General features: G+C 39.0%; 1 protein-coding gene across 2 annotated transcripts in view; it reads right to left on the bottom strand.

The window, feature by feature from the left end:
• Window positions 1–20,242, bottom strand: part of spata6 (spermatogenesis associated 6) — a 74,091-nt gene that overhangs the window by 17,920 nt on the left and 35,929 nt on the right. For both annotated transcript variants that reach the window (XM_072273769.1, XM_072273770.1), the window contains exons 9-10: window positions 16,746–16,792; window positions 15,254–15,429 (exon numbers count right to left, since the gene is read on the bottom strand). In XM_072273769.1, coding sequence (XP_072129870.1) covers window positions 15,254–15,429; window positions 16,746–16,792 — 223 coding nt within the window. The remainder of the gene's footprint in view (window positions 1–15,253; window positions 15,430–16,745; window positions 16,793–20,242) is intronic.

Genomic DNA, 20,242 nt, shown 5'->3' with positions numbered 1-20,242 from the left:
TGATGACAGGGTCTTTTGAGTCTCAAAGCAGCAAGAATGATTTTACCTTGGCTACCTTGACCTCTTCAACAAGGGATTGCACTGGGATGGTAAGCTTTGTCTGGCTACTGTGGATTGCAACATTGGTGAGACTGCTCGGTACTCCAAGCCAATTCTTCACATACTATAATAATTCCTCAGGTAAAGATATAATCCATGCCTGTTTACAATAAGGTCTGCACAACGTTTAGACATGGGAGCAGAAGTGGCGATTATCATTCATACCAGGCAAGTGCCAGTTAATACCTCCAACCAACAACAGAATCCAATCAATCCCTTGACATTCAAAAACTTCACCATCATTGATTTCCTATACCATGAATATCTTGGGTGTCATCATCTATAAGAAACCTAACGGGAGTAGCCAGTAAAATAGCATGTCTTCTAAAAAAAAAAAAGGCCCGTGTCTTAGATCTGTGTGCAACTGCCTCAGCACCTGAAACCAAATCTTCTCCATTTTCTTCAAGGAGTGCAACCCTGCTTAGACAAGTGAAACTGCAACAGCACCCAAGAAGTCTGATACCATTAAGGAAATTGCAGTCCTCTTCACTGGCATCCAATCTTTCAACCCCTAAACCAATGCACCACAGCTGCATTGGGTATTATAGAGAAAATGCCAAAGTTTTGTCAACAGCACTTCCCAAAGCCACAGACTTTTCTCATCAAATAGACAGGGACATAATTTAATCATAATTTAATGAGTACCTCACCATTTTACAGCAAGTCAAACTCAGAGTTTCTTGATTTCATGAGCCTAAGTACAAGTCTTTCCCAAGTTACAAATGACACTGAGAACTGTTTGTTCCAAGTTGGGAATGAATAACAACTGTGTGAGGGATGATTACAGGATCAGCTATCTCAGGAGAGTGAGCAGATCTGTAGAGAGTTGCAGCTAACTGGCCTCACTGAGTGAGTGAGTCTGCTCTGCATTCCCAGCTCTGCTTGGGTCAATGCGGCCCCAAGGCTTTGTGGTTTAGGTGGGGGAAGTGGAGGCATGGAGAAATACCGTGTTCCATAACCACCCAGCAAAAGTTGACTGCAGCCCTAAGGTCACTGGCATATTCATCCTGTTGGTGTTCCAAACATTTGATCATATGTACGAGCTATCCATACATATCATTCAAAAACTGACAAGCACCTGGATCAGTATTTCCTAAACACAGGACATTCTGCAGATGCTTGAAATCCAAAGCAACAAACACAAAATGCCGGGGGAACTCAGCAGCTCAGGTAACATCTATGGAAATGAATAAATATTGACATTTCTGGCTGAGACCCTTCTTCAGGACTGGAAAGAAATGGGAAAAATGTCAGAATAAAGGTAGGGAAAGGGGAAGGAGGATAGCCAGGTGATAGGTGAAGTCAGGTGGGTGAGAAAGGTAAACACAAAAATAATCTGCAGATGCTGGGATCAAAGCAACACTCACAGCACGCTGGAGGAACTCAGCAGGTCGGGCAGCATCAGTGGAAACGATGAGTCGACGTTTCGGACCAGAACCCTTCGTCAGGACTTCCCCCTCCTTCTTTCTTCAGTCCTGACGAAGGGTTGCGACTCGAAACTTCGACTCATCGTTTCCACTGATGCTACCCGACCTGCTGAGTTCCTCCAGGGTGAGAAAGGTGTGAAGTAGCATCAATGCAGTTGTCAATGCAGCAAAGGTAGAGTCAGGGAGCATTACTAGAGAAGACCTGGGGCATAGACAGTTCTACATAGCCAATAAAGAGGCAGGCATAGCTGGGGCCCATGCAGGTATCCATGGCTACCCCTTGAGTCTGGAGAAAGTGGGAGGAGCCAAAGGAGAAACTGTTGAGGGTGAGGACCAGTTCTGCCAGACAGAGAAGGGTGGTGGAGGTGGAGGGGAGCTGGTTGGTTCCTTTGTTGAAAAAGATACAGGCCTTCTTGATAGGGTATAGAAGTGTATAGGGACTGGCAGCCATGGTTAGTACTTCCTAACCAGCAACACTGTAGAAGCTGCATAGACCACAAATGTACAAGGAGGAAGCTCACCAGCATCTTCTCAAGAGTAATCTGGAATGTGTAACTTCTAGTTTTACCAGTGACATATGAATTTAAAAAATATTTTAGACTTAGCCAGTGAAAGCATCAACTGTTGCTCATTGCCTTTGTCACACAGTCAAAGTTCTGGCCGATATACCAATGATATTTGTAAAAGAATATTCTCCACAATATTTGTTTAATTGTGCACTACAGAAAATCCCCTATTAAATTTGGAATAAAAAGTCAAACATGTACCGACAAAATTGTACCAAAATGTTTTAATAGTTCACAATATTTTATATGTATGATAATACAATAGTTTGGATAATCAAATTCTCGTCAATGTTCCTCTATAGCTAGGCATGATATTAATATTTCATCCTTCTTACCCTCAGTTTTGGTTAAGAGCTATTTTCTTTGAAAATAATAAAGTTATTTTTCTCACACCTACTTGAATGCACTTGGTCGGTTATAAACATCACTCATTTAGTATCCCAAAGGATGCATTGCCAGGGTAATGTAATGGAATCTGAACTATTACTAAGTAAAAGCCCCAGCTGGAAATTAAGCATTAATGATTAGATGTCGGAAACACTTCCCATATCCAAGAGTTAATTAGACTAACATTGAAGAACCAATATTGAAGGCAGGTGTTAATTGTGACTTTTGAAAGCAAAAGCTTCTGTAAATTCAGTCAAAAGTACTTTGTTTGAATCTAAAGCATACAAATCTCTATTGTATTAGGGGCTTCCCATATCCCATTATCTCTACAATACATATAGTCAACCCTCCACAAACAAGAGGAGAATTAGCTGAGGCTCTGACCATCATTTTCCAAAGCTGCTGGAGCCTGTTAACTTGGAACTATGATTCAATATAGTAGAAAAGGATAGAATGAGTAGAAAGGCAGTCAGACTGGTGAGTGGATTATTTAAAAATGACTGAGGAACTTCATAAGTTTATAAATGTTTTGGGATCTTTCTTAATCTTACCCAGAAGTGCTTTTACTTATAATTACTTTCAATCCTAATTAATTTTTGCCAAGCATGCCCCAACACATTCAATGCTCTTGTAGGACCTTTTCTTTTTTCCATTTTAGTTTAGTAGAAATGTGGCAAACAGAATCCAATCCATTGAAATGCGAGGCAAAGCGCCTTGAACAAGGCAATCGACTACCCAAGAAATTGTTGAGGAATGAGGGGTGATTAGGCACATCTCCAGAGACTCCTGGAAACCAGCAGTTAATTAAGGTGGCTAAGGAGGTATTCTTAATATTCTTAGTTTTCTTATATAGAATTCTCAGTATTCCTTACAATCTTTTCCCCCTCTTAGTAACTAATATCCATTACAAGCCCACAGCTATTTTGCCAGCTTTATCCTGCTTTATACAACCAACAATTGTATCTCTTTATCTGGCCAAGATGTCTCAATTGTGGTTTCTCCGCATCATGACAGGGCTCTCTACCAAGTCTGTCTTATTTCTCATATTTTTGCCCTCAACTCCTTTTCTTCCTCGGTCAAAGAGGGCACGATTCAGCTTCTTTTCATTTTCTACTCTACCAGTCCATATTCAACATATCACCCTCCTGATTGCCATCATCTCCAAATAATACCACCAACAGACAGTTCTTCCCTTCCGCAACATTGTAAAGATACTGCTCCCCCTACAATTCACTGGTTTACCCTACCACTGCTATTAAGCCTCCTTCTCTTACTCGCAGTGTCCTTCCACGCAGTCATAGGAGATTGGAACTCTGCATTTTTACTTCCTTTCCATTATCCAGGGATCCAAACACTCCATCCATTTGGACTTCTTCCAATTTAGTATACTGCATTCAGTATTCACAATGTGATATTCTCCACATTGGAGAAACCAGACACAAATTGAGTAACTAGAGACACAAAAGACTGCAGATGCTCGACAGACTGAGTGACTACTTTGTTGAGTACCTCTGTTTAGCTTGCAACGGTGATTCTTAGCTTCCAGTGCCTGTCACTCAAATTCTCCATCTCACTCCAATTTTATGCTTTTGGCCTCTTACACAGCTTGAGGAAAAGCATCTCACCTTCCCGAATGGAACACTTCAGTTGCTAGGACTCAACACTAAATTCAATAAATTCAGATAATCAGTCTTTCCATTTTGCATCAGACAAAGTTTTTTTATAAAAATATATCAGTTTGTAATTTAAACACTATGCTTTGCTCTTCAGAATCATGGCCTGACATGCTGAGCATTTACAAAATCCTCTGTTATTTCAGGCTTTTATAAATTCATATTCTGTACCTCACAGTACTGGCAGTGCTTCCTCTGTCTCCTCTGTCCTCAATAATCTCATCTCAATGAAACAAACTATTTGCCCTTGACAAAGGCTTTACCACATTCAAACAGGAATCCAGCTTTCTGGGTCTCCACTGGGTCATAGGCTTTTCTTATTGGTAGACAGTGATCATGCAAATATGCATAAAACAACAATTAGGCCAAATCTACAGAGCTGCTCTCTAGTTTCTCACTGTGTTGCTCACCATTTGAAAAGAAGGATATGATAGCATAAAAGAGGAAGTAGGGGAGATTTGAGGATATTGTCACAGCTGGAGAATACTAGTTATGAGGTGAGATTGTTTTCCTGAAAAAGACAGCCAAAGTGAGTTTTATTTAAGGTGTAAAAATTAAGGGCACCCTATACCGGGTAAATGTGAGAGGAGTTATAGGATTAAAGTAATTATTAGAAAAATTAGAGGCATTGACAATTTTTTCCTCAACCAGGGAATGTGTCAACTTGAAAATGTAGCAAAGACAGAAACCAGCATTATTCAGAATGCCTTAACCAACGGACCCAGGGAAATGCGATACACCTAAAGATCTCTTTTTGGTCAATGATTTTGCAGGGAATCTATCAGTAATAAAATTTTATATTATTCAATAGAGATAAAAGAATTCTGCTGTTTGCCATTCCTATCCACTAGTCTGTGCTATTGTACAGATCAAATATGCTGAAAATGTTGCATTGAGTTGAGGCAACACACGTCAAAGTTGCAGGTGAACGCAGCAGGCCAGGCAGCATCTCTAGGAAGAGGTGCAGTTGACATTTCAGGCCGAGACCCTTCGTCAGGACTAACTGAAGGAAGAGTGATTAAGGGATTTGAAAGTTGGAGGGGGAGGGGGAGATCCAAAATGATAGGAGAAGACAGGGGGGGGAGGGATGGAGCCAAGAGCTGGACAGGTGATTGGCAAAAGGGGATACGAGAGGATCATGGGACAGTAGGTCCGGGAAGACAAGGGGGGGGGGGAGACCCAGAGGATAGGCAAGAGGTATATTCAGAGGGACAGAGGGAGAAAAAGGAGAGTGAGAGAAAGAATGTGTGCATAAAAATAAGTAACAGATGGGGTACGAGGGGGAGGTGGGGCCTAGCGGAAGTTAGAGAAGTCGATGTTCATGCCATCAGGTTGGAGGCTACCCAGACGGAATATAAGGTGTTGTTCCTCCAACCTGAGTGTGGCAACCACCTGTCCAGCTCTTGGCTCCATCCCTCCCCCTCCTGTCTTCTCCTATCATTTTGGATCTCCCCCTCCCCCTCCAACTTTCAAATCCCTTACTCACTCTTCCTTCAGTTAGTCCTGACGAAGGGTCTCGGCCTGAAACGTCGATTGCACCTCTTCCTAGAGATGCTGCCTGGCCTGCTGCGTTCACCAGCAACTTTGATGTGTGTTGCTTGAAACTCCAGCATCTGCAGAATTCCTGTTGTTTGCATTGAGTAGAACTTTTTTTAATTGCAAGTTGATATTTACTTTCTTTTTAGATTTTCTGAATACTTGACCAGCCTAGGAGTATCCAGAGCATTGTTGTTGAGTACCGTAAGAAAAAATAGGATGAAATATTTGCAATATTAGGTGAACGGGACTTCCTGTGCAATGGTATCAGGTTCTGACACCAAGTCCTTCCTATTGTGAAAGAGAATTCACAAAATATTCTATTCACTTCCTCCCTTACCTCCATTCAGGGCCCAAAACAGTATTCTAGGTGAGGGAACACTTCACCTGCAGATCTGCTGAGGTTGTCTGTTGTATCCGGTTTCCTAATGCTGACTCCTCTACATTAGTCAGACCCTAAGGAAATTGGGGGACTGTTTGTCAAGCACCTCCGCTCCAACTGCCAAAAGCAGAATTTCCTGGTGGCCAACCATTTTAATTTCTATCCCAATTCCTGTTCTGATATGTCAGTTCATGGCCTCCTCTTTTGCCATAATGAGGCCACTCTCGGAGTGGAAGAGCAACACCTCATATTCTGTCTAGGTAGCCTCCAACCTGATGACATGAACATTGATTTCTCCTTCTGGTAATTTTTTTTCTTTTTTTTAAACTTGCCCATCCCTCCCTCTTCTTCTATTTCCCTCTTTGGCCTCCTACCTCTTCTCCTCACCTGCCTATCATCTTCTGCTGGTGTTCCTCCTTCTCCTCTTTCTCCCATAGTCTATTCCCCTCTCCTACTAGATTCCTTCTTCTCCTGCCTTTTACCTTCCCCACTCACTTGATTTCACCTATCGCCTTCTACTTAGTCCTCTTTCCCTTCCCACTACCTTTTTTATTCTGGCATCTTCCCCTTCCTTTCCAGTCTTGAAGAAAGTTCTCGGCCAGAAACGTTAAAATTCATATCCATAAATGCTGCCTGACTTGCTGAGTTCCTCCAGCATTTTGAGTGTGTTGCTCTGGATTTCCAGCATCTGCAGAATCTCTTGTGTTTACAAAATATTGCTGTCAGCTATTTGGAGAGTTTAACATCGCAAACATTTAACATTCATAGATTAGGTTAAGCTCAAAGCTGAAGAACAGGTGAAATGGATGAAAAAAATGTAAAGCGACACAAAGAATTAGTTGAAAGACATTATAAAAATAAAAATATCTTCAATCTATGTTTCTTAATGTAGAAACATCATAAAAATAGAGTACTAATTTGCGACGACACTAGACCACATAATGGCACTAAGACAGGAATATTAATTATTTATTTAACTTAAGCTTCAATTGAAATAACAAGTATGTTTAAGCAGTTAATTCATTTTTATTAGAGTCACAGAGTCACACAGCAGACAGCACAGAAACAGGCCCTTTGGTCCAATTCGTCCATGCTGATATCATGTTGATATTTGCATAATGTGCAAAGGCAATGAAACCACAACAATCAGAACCTTGAAACTGGATTATGTAAACACAAATTTTTAATGAAAAATAAAAGAAAAACTAACTGGAAATTGGGAACACCATACAAATTGTTCAAAATCCATGATTTATGTTCTGGATCCTTTGACTGGATTCAACCTCTGCACAGAGGATCACAAGTGTCCAATACATGCCTCGATGCCACTTCCAAAATCTTTATCTTACACGAATGGCTCACTAGTACATATTGAAGCAGGCTATTTCACCAAGAGTTAATGGTAACCTGTTTTCCAGCACTGCGAACACAACTGATGTAGGGTCCCTATTATGGGAACCACATACACAATTCTCCTCTGGGACCTTTCACCCTACTCACTGCAGCAAAACCCACTACCTCCAAAGTCTGTGGTGGCCAGTGCTATCATGTTTGCTGTTGTGTGCTGGGGCAGCAGGCTGAGGGTAACAGATGCCAACAGAATCGACAAACTCATTCGTGAGGCCAGTGATGTTGTGGGGATGGAACTGGACTCTCTGACAGTGGTGTCTGAAAAGAGGATGCTGTCCAAGTTGCATGCCATCTTGGACAATGTCTCCCATCCACTACATAATGTACTGGATGGGCACAGGAGTACATTCAGCCAGAGACTCATTCCACCGAGATGCAGCACTGAGCGTCATAGGAAGTCATTCCTGCCTGTGGCCATCAAACTTTACAATTCCTCCCTTGGAGGGTCAGACACCCTGAGCCAATAGGCTGGTCCTGGACTTATTTCCTGGCATAATTTACATATTACTATTTAACTATTTATGGTTTTATTACTATATATTATTTATGGTACAACTGTAACGAAAACCAATTTGCCCCGGGATCAATAGACTATGACTATGACAAACCTGACAGATCCCCAACCCACCAAAGATCATTGACAGCACTCATGCAAGCATTTCCTAAATACAAAATCCTTTCCCAGTTACCAATCTGTATCCACCAACTGCATTCTCATGACTACCATTGCAACCAGTTGATTCTTGGTCCTATGTCTCTACCCATTAAATTGGCCTGGTATAACTTCTAATCACTTTCATCAACCTCCATGTTTCTCTCCCCCAAAATCTCCAATTTCTTTAACCCATATTTACTTGAGTGATGACAGCGTGTACACCATTGACTGCACAATGCCTATTTTGAAATACACAATGCTTTTTAGCTGCACCAGCACCAGACAATTTCTAGTCAAGGGATTTTAGATTGCTGAAAAGATTACTACAAGATAAATTCACAATTTTCTCAATTTAGCAAAATGCCTGGGACTCTGCAAAGCATAATGTTTTTAAGCATTCTTCAATAACCTTCTTCTAAAAATCTTTTCAGGCTCTTCTCTGTCTTCTTACAGTTAACTGAAGAGAGTAATCAAATAAAATGTCTATTGTAATTTACTCTTAAAAATACTGTTATGAGCTGACAAAAAAAGATACAGATGCATAAACATTTGCAAACTTTTTCACTGTACCTTCATGCGACAATAATAAAGCAATTCACCTAACTGTCAGGAACTAATAATCAAGCACTACTTGATTCATATCACATTTCATCTACCTTTGAATTATGCATCCACTTAGAATTTGTAACCACAGGCTGCTCATCCAACAAATGTAAACAAGAGACTGTTCAAATATCTGCGGCTGCATTTGCTCTTGGTGCTCGAAAATCTTCTAAATTATAGAGTATTCTGTAATTCATTCTATGTACAAATTTATATAATAGTTTGAATATAAAACCTATTCAATACCAAAAATAGATACTTTTAGCATTTACTCAGTATTTATAATAACTTACTGTTCTTGATCCTTAATTATTAGAGCCCTTATTCATCTAATTTTCTATGGAAATAATAAATCTGATGATATTACAATCAATGGTATCTTTTGGCTCCTAGCTGCAGAAGTATCTGTACAGCATTAAACTAATGGTTTGCACACGTTCCAGTTCCTCATCTGAGTGATGGGAGTCATACAGGAACATAGCCTGGATTTTGTTTGATGTCTCATATAATGGTTAAGTTAAATATGAATATAATGCCTGATTAGAGAAACCAGATTGAAATGTCAGCAGATGATAATACATTGCAAAAACTCAAGATTTCTGTAAAAACAAGTTAAATTACTCCAAGTCACAACGTCAAAATTCAACCTTAGTCTTTGATTCATGGCGGAACACGTTTTTTCACTCTTTATCCTTCTTCATTACAGAAATTTGGCAGATTAAATTCAAATATTAGGAGTCAATTCATATCAACAACTACTGAAGTTCTGCATTAAATTGTCATTAGAAGTTATTAGAAGTCATTAGAAGAGATAGCTTTGCATTGTAGGAGGATTTTCAATGCAGATTATGAACAGGCAGAGAAAGATTTAAGATTAAAGATTAGCTTTAATTGTCACATGTACATTATGAGATTGACACGTACAGTGAAAATGACCAAGACAGTCTGACTATTTGCTGGGGGCAAACCACGAGTGTTGCCATGCTTCCAATGCCAACACAGCATGCTAAAACTTACTAACGCTAACCAGTTCATCTTTGCATTATGGGAGGAAATCAGAACATCCAGAGGATTATCCACAAAACATACAAATAAAAATATCTGATATTGACTCTAAACGCAAGACTAATCTCAAAGCTACTGTATGCTAAGTAAATTTAAGAACAAGCTTCTTGGTTACATGTTAATTTTCAATGCACAGATAGCAATCCCGCAATCCAAATTGTTCATTTTAGAACTTACTGAATGGAATAACAAAAGGTAAAACCTACAAAAGCCTCTCTGAGAACTCACAGCCTTTGTAGCATAAATGGAAAAATTCCTTTGCTCCTTTCACCAAATGTCTTCAAATCAGACAATATATTCAACCTCCAATGCCCTTTTTGTAAATCACAGCATAAGAGAATACTCTCCTCTAAATGTTCTCTTGAAAAGGGATTTAAAAAAAGCAATTGTTTGGGCCTATGGCACAAAATTAAAGGTGAAACAATACAGCTGTGCAATACTATTTACACCTAACTCAATTCCACAGTTACCACATTTCAAACACTTTATGATGTAATAATTGTATTATTAACACTATATTATATAATTTTAGTGTAGATAGTTTACAGCTAAAAGTTACTGCTAGTGCATAACTGCAAAAAAGCAACTAAAAGTTACTGCATAATTTTTCCTTTATAACCCAAGCCAGTTGCTGCAATGGAATGTTTATTTATATATCCACATGAATCTAATCTCTATCTAAACACCAAAAGCTCAACTAAAATGAAATTTCTAGAGGATCCAATATCTCATGCTCCTTTATCAACTAAGGGGGTTATTGGAGCTACTGCTGCAACACACTGCTGGGAGACCTAAAGCTTGAAGAATAGAAATCAGAAAAGAACAAAACCCTTTCTGAAGCTGCCAGGAATTACATTCCAATAAAGTTGGGTAACTGTGCTTACTTTGTAGTTAACAAATAAAACTTCATCAGAGATATATTACATACATATTTAGACTGCTATTTACTCAGTATAAACATATCAACTTCAATATTGTTCTTTTTTCAAAGAAACAGGATTCCTTTTGATGAGCTCCTCACCAATTCTTAAAAATTAAAACAAATAGATCAGTAGATGTGACTGGTGTCAAACCTGTCAAAGAGCATATTTACAAAACAATCTAGAAGCATGGATTTAATCAAGGCAAATAACCACTTCCTCAATGGCAAGAAGACAAAGATGATGGCTATTGACTTCAGGAAAACACATACCACTCACACCTCTCTTCACATTGGTGGCTCAGCAGTGGAAAATATAAGCAGTTTCAAACTCTTGGGAGTGCACATCTCACACAACCTTTCACGGTCTCAGAACACATCCTCCACAGTCAAGAAAGCTCACCAATGCCTCTTCTTTCTGAGGAGACTGAAGAAAGCAGGATGGACTATGTACGGCAATACTCTCATCATTCTACAGACATGCAGTTGAGAGCATCCTTAATATGCAACATCATATGGAGACTGCACTGTGATGGACAGAAAGACTCGACAATTGGTAGTTAAAACTGCCCAATGAGTCACTGGCATTAACCTGCAAACCATCAAGCACATATATACAAAAGAATGCCAAAAAAAGGCCAGCAATATCGTGAAGGATCCTACCCACCCTACTTATGCACTGTTCGTCCCACTCCCATCAGGAAGAAGGCTACACAGCATTCATTCTGATCAACAAATCCACCACCACAACATCCACATCAGCCACTCATCTCCACAACCCCTCAGCATCAAATATCCCCCATGCACTGCCACTTTACAGTTACTTGTACATTGTGTTTTATAGGATTGCTTTATATTTATTATGTTCTTTATGATTATGGGGTGTTAGCTTTCATAAGTCGAGGGATAGAGTTTAAGAATCACGAAGTAATGATGCATCTCTATAAAACTCTGGTTAGGCCACACTTGAAGTACCGTGTGCAGTTTTGGTCGCCTCACTATAGAAAGGATGTGGAAGCATTGGAAAGGGTACAGAGGAGATTTACCAGGATGCTGCCTGGTTTAGAGAGTACGGATTATGATCAGAGATTAAGGGAGCTAGGGCTTTACTCTTTGGAGAGAAGGAGGATGAGAGGAGACATGATAGAGGTGTACAAGATAATAAGAGGAATAGATAGAATGGATAGCCGGCGCCTCTTCCCCAGGGCTCCACTGCTCAATACAAGAGGACATGGCTTTAAGGTAAGGGGTGGGAAGTTCAAGGGGGATATTGGAGGAAGGTTTTTCACTCAGAGAGTGGTTGGTGTGTGGAATGCACTGCCTGATTCAGTGATGGAGGCAGATACACTAGTGAAGTTTGAGAGACTACTAGACAGGTATATGGAGGAATTTTAAGGTGGGGGGTTATATGGGAGGCAGGGTTTGAGGGTCGCCACAACATTGTGGGCCAAAGGGCCTGTACTGTGCTGTACTATTCTATGTTCTATATTACTATGCTTCTTTTATGCTACATCAGATCTGCAGTAACAATCATTTTGTTCTCCTTTACACTTGCGTACTGAAGAATGACAATAATCTCGCATCTTAATGGAGTGTGGGGGGGGGGGGGGTCAAAACCAAACAACCTAAATTGTATATTTGTAAAATGTGTATGGAAATAAATGACTGTTTTGAAATTATGGTTTGCCGTTGTTGCGATGTTGATCAGATTATAAAGGTGGCAAAAGATTTAGAAATAAAAAAAACATTGGCAGTTACGCATTGTTGCCCTAACAATAATTTTGTTTATCATCAAGTGACAAATACTGGTATTTTTAATTGGTTATTGATAAGTATCAACCCTCATACAGTGGAGATACTGCCACAAACTACTGAAACAGGTCAATCAGATAAATCCCGGATTCACCTTAGCGACATCTGTCCAAAAGCCCAAGCATACTGACCCATACAAATACTGAATCAATAACAATTTCTTGCAAAAGAAATGTAATTTCAAAAAGTAAGATCAAGTAATCAATATAAGAGCTGTGAATCAAGTCACCAATCAATTTTTTAAAAATGGCATTTGTCGCCTGGAAATTCAGAACATTACAATATTACTTAAAAAACATAAGATATAATGCATGAACAACACACTTTTTAAGTAAAAGACATTATGATTAAAACAAGATGCTATTTAAATTCTTATGTTTTTAACCTCACCTCTGAAATTGTTTCCATTGTTAAGAAAATCAAAAACATTTATTTTCACTTACTAAACTGACATGAAATTTGTGGTTTTGCAGCAGCAGTACAACAATATAATAAGTCATGAAATTACTATACATTGCAAAAATAAATAAATAGACATAAAAAGGAATAATGAGGTAGTGTTCATGGACTGTTCAGAAATCTGATGGCAGATGAGAGAACAACAACAACAGGAATTCTGCAGATGCTGGAAATTCAAGCAGACCCTTACTAACTCTTCCTTCAGTTAGTCCTGACGAAGGGTCTCGGCCTGAAACGTCGACTGAAACTCTTCCAATAGATGCTGCCTAGCCTGCTGCGTTCACCAGCAACTTTGATGTGTGGCAGATGAGAGAAGCTGTTTTCTGAATTGTTGAATCTTGTATTTCCTCTCCAATGGTAGTAATAATAAGAAGGAATGCCCCAGAGGGACAGGGCCCCTAGTAATGGATCCCATCATCTTGAGGCAGATGTCATCAGTGGTGCGGAGAATTGTGACCATAATGGAGCTCACTGACTCTACAACCCTCTGCAGTTTTATGAAATCCTGTTCACTGAAGCTGCCACACCAGGCTGTGAAGCTGCCAGTCAGAACGCTCTCTACCTTACATCTATATAAATATGTCAAAGAGTATTTGATGACATAGCAAATCTCCTCAAACTCCAAACAAAGTAGAGCTGCTGATGTGCCTGCTTTGTGATTGAATCAATGTGTTGGGCACAAAATTGGGCCTCCAACGTTGATGTCCAGGAACTTAAAAGTTACTCATTCTTTCCAGCAATGACCACTCAAAAAGGACACCTGTATGTTCTCCCCACTCCTCCTTCCTAAAGTCCACAATCAATTTCTCGGTCTTGTTGACACTGAGTTTGAAGTTGTTGCAGTTGTGACAGTCCTAAACCAGCTGATACATCCCTCTTGAACACCTACTTATCGCCACTTAAGACTTAACCAACATCAGCAAATTTATAGATGACATTTGACTTGTAATTAACCACACAGTCATGAATGTGGAGAGAGTAGAGCAGTGTTATATTGTGCTATTTAGAGTATATCACGTGAAATAAAGCAGAGTAGAGTATTTTCTTAAATCAAAGACCTATAATATAACAAACAAGTCCTTACATATCTCCCCTCTGTCCCCCACCCACTTCCAGCTGTCCCTCAGGGGTCAAGGATGACTTACTTCCAGTTCAGCTCGGTGGGTTTGTGATAGTTCACAAGAGCAGTATTGAAGCTGCATAACGAACGCTACGTGGAGCTGGTGGTCCATGACGGTGTTGGTAAAAAGGGTAATTTGGGAACTGGTGCCCTTTCCACCAGTTATGCCGGGCTTCTGCATGCTCCAGCTGAAGGAATTCAGGATTATAAGTGCCATTCTGAATGTTTCTACTTCATTTTGAATTGTTGTCCGCTAAGGAACCCCAGTGGTAAGTGAAATTGCCATACTTTCTCTAAGGAGACACAGCAAATTATTTTTGTTGTCCACAAAATGGTTGTCAAATAGTTGCTGGATCTTCTGCAGCCTTTCCAATACAATCTGTTCTTTACACAGTCAGCTGGACATCAGCCCTCAGACATCAGTAGATTTCCTAATACAAGATCATTTTATGTTTAGATAATTAGCACCCAGACAATCCTGATCATTCTTATCAAATCAACCCAAATGTATTCAGGTAGCGAAGCCAAGGGTCTTTACATAGGTGGCAATTGTCTTGGAACTCAGATCAGTCCAGACTTATGTGAATACTTGAAAACTCCTGATAACAGATGCTTTCATTGTGGTTCCTTTAACTTTGCTTAAGAAAAGGTGGTGCAAGTACGGATAGTGTATAGAGGGAAATTGTCAAAAGTTCCAATATTTGTAGACCATATTCCAAGAAGTCACGAGAGACCCCATGCTCCTATCCCAATTTCTCCTTTCATCTATTATAAAATCATAATAACCTTCTTATTCTTGTTCCTAACATCATTTAGGCCTGTTTATTCCCCAATTTACAGAGATAGAGTCCTAGAATTATGCTGGATGGGAACAGGTCCTTGGGCCCAACTTGTCCTCAAGTTGCCTCTGTTTGCCCATGACCTTTGAAACCTTTCCTATCCACGTATCCGTGAAAATGTCTTTTAGAAGATGTAAATATTTCCAACTCCATCACTTCTAAATGCGGAGATTGCATGCAATACTTCTAAAATTACAAATTTATATTGACATACTACCCATACTTATGTTCACATGAACAGAATATTACTAGTCTTAAAATAAGTATAAATGTGAAAAGAAAAAAAAATGTAGAAAACTACCTCTCTCGAAGAGATAATCGCTTTAAGATAGGGCTTTGTTTCTGGAAATATGATGATGCTGAACAGTTCATTACCATCGCAGGAGAGAATTGTCTGCCAGCTGGTCCTGACATAATATGTGCATCAGTGCCTTCAGAAAAAACATCTAGATCTTTCTCACGAGGCTTCTTGATGGCCTAGAAAGTAATAAAAAAAGGCTGTAATTATTATCACTAGAAATACACAGAGAGAGCTTTGACCTTGGCAAATCATGAGTCTTTAGAAATACCACTGTATCTTGATTTAACAGAAGCTCCAAATAAAACATCCTCTATGCTTTTTAAATGGCAAAACACAATAAAAATTATATATTACAAATTCAAACATTTTGCATTCACCTATGAAAATGTTGGTGTCACAGTTTCATGCATATAACAAATTACCTATTCATGAACAAATTACAACTCAACACAAAAATCCTAGAGGAACGCAGTATTTTAGGCAACACTACGGAGGTAAGTGACCAGTCGATGTTTTGGGCTGAGACCTTCATCAGGACTGGAAGGAAAGGGAAGAAGCCAGAATAAAAGGGTGGGAGGAAAGGAAGGAGCATGAGCTTGTGGGTGATAGGTGAATCCAGGTTAACACAGAAGGTAGGAGGGTGGGGTAGGGGTGGGAGAAGTGGGAATGAAGTGAGAATCTAGAAGGTGATGGGTTCTATCAGATTCTATTTTATTCAGCCCTTTGCCTCTTCTACCCATCTGCAGCCATTCTTGTGTATCAAAATTCTAATTTAAGTTTGGATTATCTAAAACAAAGGCCAATAAAAGAGGCAAGAAATAACAATAAATAAGGAAATATAGAACAAATCAAGCACATACAGTAAGAAAAATCGAGGAATTTTGGAATTCTTTTAAACAATCATGGTGATTTAAAAAAATACTGGCAGGCATACAATTTCCACATAGCACAAAAGTTAACTTCATGTGATTGGGAAACGTGGGACTGGAACTTGAAGCTTAGCATTGGTGAATCCTCTGTAACACAAAATATTACGGCTTTGAAAATGCACCTGCACCTGGAGCTCCTAGAACTTATGAATATCGTCATAAGTTGCAGAATAATCAGTCACAGATATAATATGAACATTCTATACTTATGAGCCAATTCTGCTGAAAGCTTACATTTCTATTAAGGAGATTGTGTATTTAGCAAATTTTGCATAGGTAAAAACAAAATTAATTCAAGACCAATATAAATGTAATTAAACTGAAATAAATGTAATTTGGTACCTCCTGTAGACATAAAAGTAACATTTCTGTATTTAAGTATCTAATGCAACTAACATTCCTATAAATGGTTGAAAAGAAACTTTAAAAAAAAGTTTGTTTTGAGCTCAGTTTTCCAAGGCCTTCGATATAAAAACTAACGCACAAGAACAGATGTGTCACAAACTATGTCAATCATTATCAATTAAATGCACACTTTTTGGAAGAAATTAAAATAAAAATACATTTTCTGAAGTCTTGCTGGGTCTGTAACTTCCACGTAGTGATGGATCTGAAAAAAGATGATATAATGACTGATCGTTCTCACAAAAAATGAGTAACATTTTTTCATTCCATTATGTGTTAATTAAATAATGCCTGGCAAAATAAACACAAATGTTTCCCTGAACATAACAGCAACTAAAAGCTGGTTTCAGGTTGGTGGCAGTCTGAAAACTCAATGCCCAACCCATCTAAAAAACCCATTTTCAATATCACCTCACCACTACATACTTGCCACACTTAACCCAACCGAGAGAGGAAAGGAGAACCGTATCTTTCAAGGAGTCACATATATAGTTCAGAAAGAAAACGAAGGCTATCCAGAGAAGAACTAAAGTGTATCCACCAACCAGAGAGCCTTCTCAGTGGCAATGGAGTTGATAGCATTACTCCAAAGTAACATTAATCAAAGAACGCATACAGTTGATGACAGATCCCTCCTGCAGGAAATCTGAAACAATTAGATACCCTGGCAGGGCAGAGAGAGGCTCATCTACTTCCAATGGTACCAGCTTTCAAAGGTACCAGGGGTCTATTCTAAAGACACAGTCTCAAATTTCTGTCACATTTATCAATATTGGTTGAGAAATCAACCACTGTCTTCACTGCCCAGTTCAAGAATCTGTATAGAAAATGATAAGGTACTCATGATGAGAAAGTGCAGAAAACATACATTAACTTTTACAATTATTTTCATAGAGCATTTGAGTTTTTAATTTAAGTAATTACATTGATTTCAGAAGCTACAGCTCAAATGCCTCCTACTTCTATATCTTAACCTGCTCACCTATGTGTAGTACTGCGTGGATGATATGTAAACTATTAAAACCTATTATTAACCTAGCACTGACCTCAACGTACCACATTGGAGGTAAAATTCTAGAAAATTTGGATTGTATGAATGAGGAGCTGAAAAGTCCAAATAACAATATTGTCTCCAAACAACTTCAGAACAAAAATAAAAATTATTAATATAAATAAATAATTTTTAAAAATTATACATGCTAATACCTTATAGGAAGAGTACATTTTATCTGTTGGTATTAAATTTAAGTGTCAATTGTTATTTAGAAATATGAGGATTGATTTGAATATTATAGGCTATTGGCAAGATGTTTCCAATGAGCCACTGCAATGTTTTACAGGTTGCTTACAAAACTTCTAAATATATCTCATTTGGATTACTCTCACTGCAATCTGCAGCCTGTAATTTCCCTATAAGTGTACTATTGAACCATCTTAATGAACTAGCAATTTCACAATCTTCTAAAAGCCTTCCATTCCATGTCCAGACAGCACTTTGGGAAGTCTAATTATTTGAGTGTCCTTCTCCTACCTGCATACAGACAGAGAATAAAGAACAAGGCTCCAGAGATGAGGACAACAAATAATTGGTCATGGGAGGCAGAGGGACGGCTATGGGATTGCTTCCAATTGGTGGACTGAGCCTGGTTCAAGGACTCACCAAAGGATCTAAATGAATACACAGACTTTATAAAAACAGACGTACATGTGTGTGTCCCCAGAAAATCAGAGTTCTTCCCAATCAGAAGCCTTAGATGAACCACGACAGCCACAATCTGCAGAGGGCCAGATCAGTGGCATTAAGGTCTGATGACCAAGTAACATACAAGAGGTCCCTGTGTGATCTCTGGAAAACAATTACACGGGCAAAGTGGCAATTCTGAACCAAAGTTACATCACTGAAGGATGCTCGACAGCTGTGGCAGAGCTTGAACACTATTACTTCTTACAAAGTGAAACCAAGCCACATAGGTGACAAAAAGGCTTCACTCCCAGATGAGCTCAATGCCTTCAATGATTACTTTGAACATCAAAACATGGAGGAACTGTCACAAACTCCCACAGCTCTGAATGACCCTGTGATTTCAGTTCTGAGGCCGACTGTGAGCATCCTTTAGGAGGGTGAACCCATGGAAAGCATCCAGCCCAGATGGGGTACCTGGCCAGAGTACCAGAGACCCGTGCTCATCAACTGGCTGGTGAATTCACCGATATTTTTAACTACTTGCTTCGGCAGTCTGAGGTACCCACAGCTTCAAGCAGACTTCAATTATACCATTGCCTAAGAAGAACGTGGTACCTGCCTCAGTGACTATCTGCCAGTAGCACTTCCATCCACTGTGATGAAGTGCTTTAAGAGCTTGGCATTGAAACATATCAACTTCTGCCTGAGAAGCAAATTGGATCCGCTCCATTTTGCTTACAGTCACAACAGTTGCCATTTCGCTTACAGTCGCAACAGTTGCCATTTCATTGGCTCTTCACTGAACTCTGGAACATCTGGAAAGAACATCAAGATGCCCTTTATCAGTTACATCTTGGCATTCAATACCATCATCCTGTCAAAACTAATCAATAAGCTTCATGACCTTGGCCTCAATACCCCTTTGTGCTACTGGGTCTTCAATTTCCTCACTTGCAGATTCCAGTTAGTTCAGATTTGCAACAACATCTCCTCCACAATCTCCGTCAGCACAGGTGCACCACAGACTGTGTGCTTTGCCCCTGCTCTACTTGATTTGTACTGCTGGATCTCTGTTTATTTTCTGATCCTTAGGGTTTTTCCGGGAGTCAGGAATGATGAGCAGTCGTAATTCTACAATTTCCATTTATTTTAGAGTATAAACAAACATAGAAGTACTAAGCAAACAAATAAATAGCTGAGAAATGATGCAAAAGGGTGCATGGATGCAAAGACAAAGGAATAAAGTTAGCTAAGATGGTCCCTCTGAAAACTCTATCACTTTTACAATAAGATAAGGAAATTTCCTGAGATAGGAATGAATTAGTTAATAGGCTACATAATTAAAACAATTACATCATGTGGGTAATATGCTAATATACTTTGATAAGTAAATGGAACACCATCTGAGTCACCTTTGCTGTACTACCCATCCCCTGCAAATAATAACACAAAAGGTGGATGTACATAGTGATTATGTTTTTCTGCAGTTAGAAGGCAAGGGGGTTCTGAAAATATGTGAAAACCCTCATTCTAACAGAAGAATGTCTGGAAGTGTTGAGCTGAAAAGGTAAAAATAAAATATTTTTAAAAAGTTGCTAATAAAACTCCAGAATTTTCTCATCAAATGCACCTTTCTATTGCTAGCATCAGCTAATCCTGGGAAATATAGCAATTTATGGATCTTGGTTTATATCAAAGTTCATAAAAAAATTAGAACCATAAAACTAACTACTACTGCATCATTGGCTCTTATTTTTCCATGAGCAAATTAGTTTGGTAAGTACTGAGTGTTGTTTCACAGGAAGTCTGCTAACAGAGGGATCTCTGGAGATTGCTTTCAGCCTAAAAGAAACATTTTCAAAGCTATTTTTACAAAAAAAAATAGCGAACTAATTTGCTTTCTAACATTGGCCAAATTGCTTGTAGGTAATAAATAGAATTGGCGAGAAAATAAGGTTCATAATGAACTTT

The sequence above is a fragment of the Mobula birostris genome, chromosome 12, assembly GCF_030028105.1.
Source record: "Mobula birostris isolate sMobBir1 chromosome 12, sMobBir1.hap1, whole genome shotgun sequence".
Lineage (NCBI taxonomy): Eukaryota > Metazoa > Chordata > Chondrichthyes > Myliobatiformes > Myliobatidae > Mobula > Mobula birostris.
This window is presented reverse-complemented; position numbering and strand designations above follow the sequence as displayed.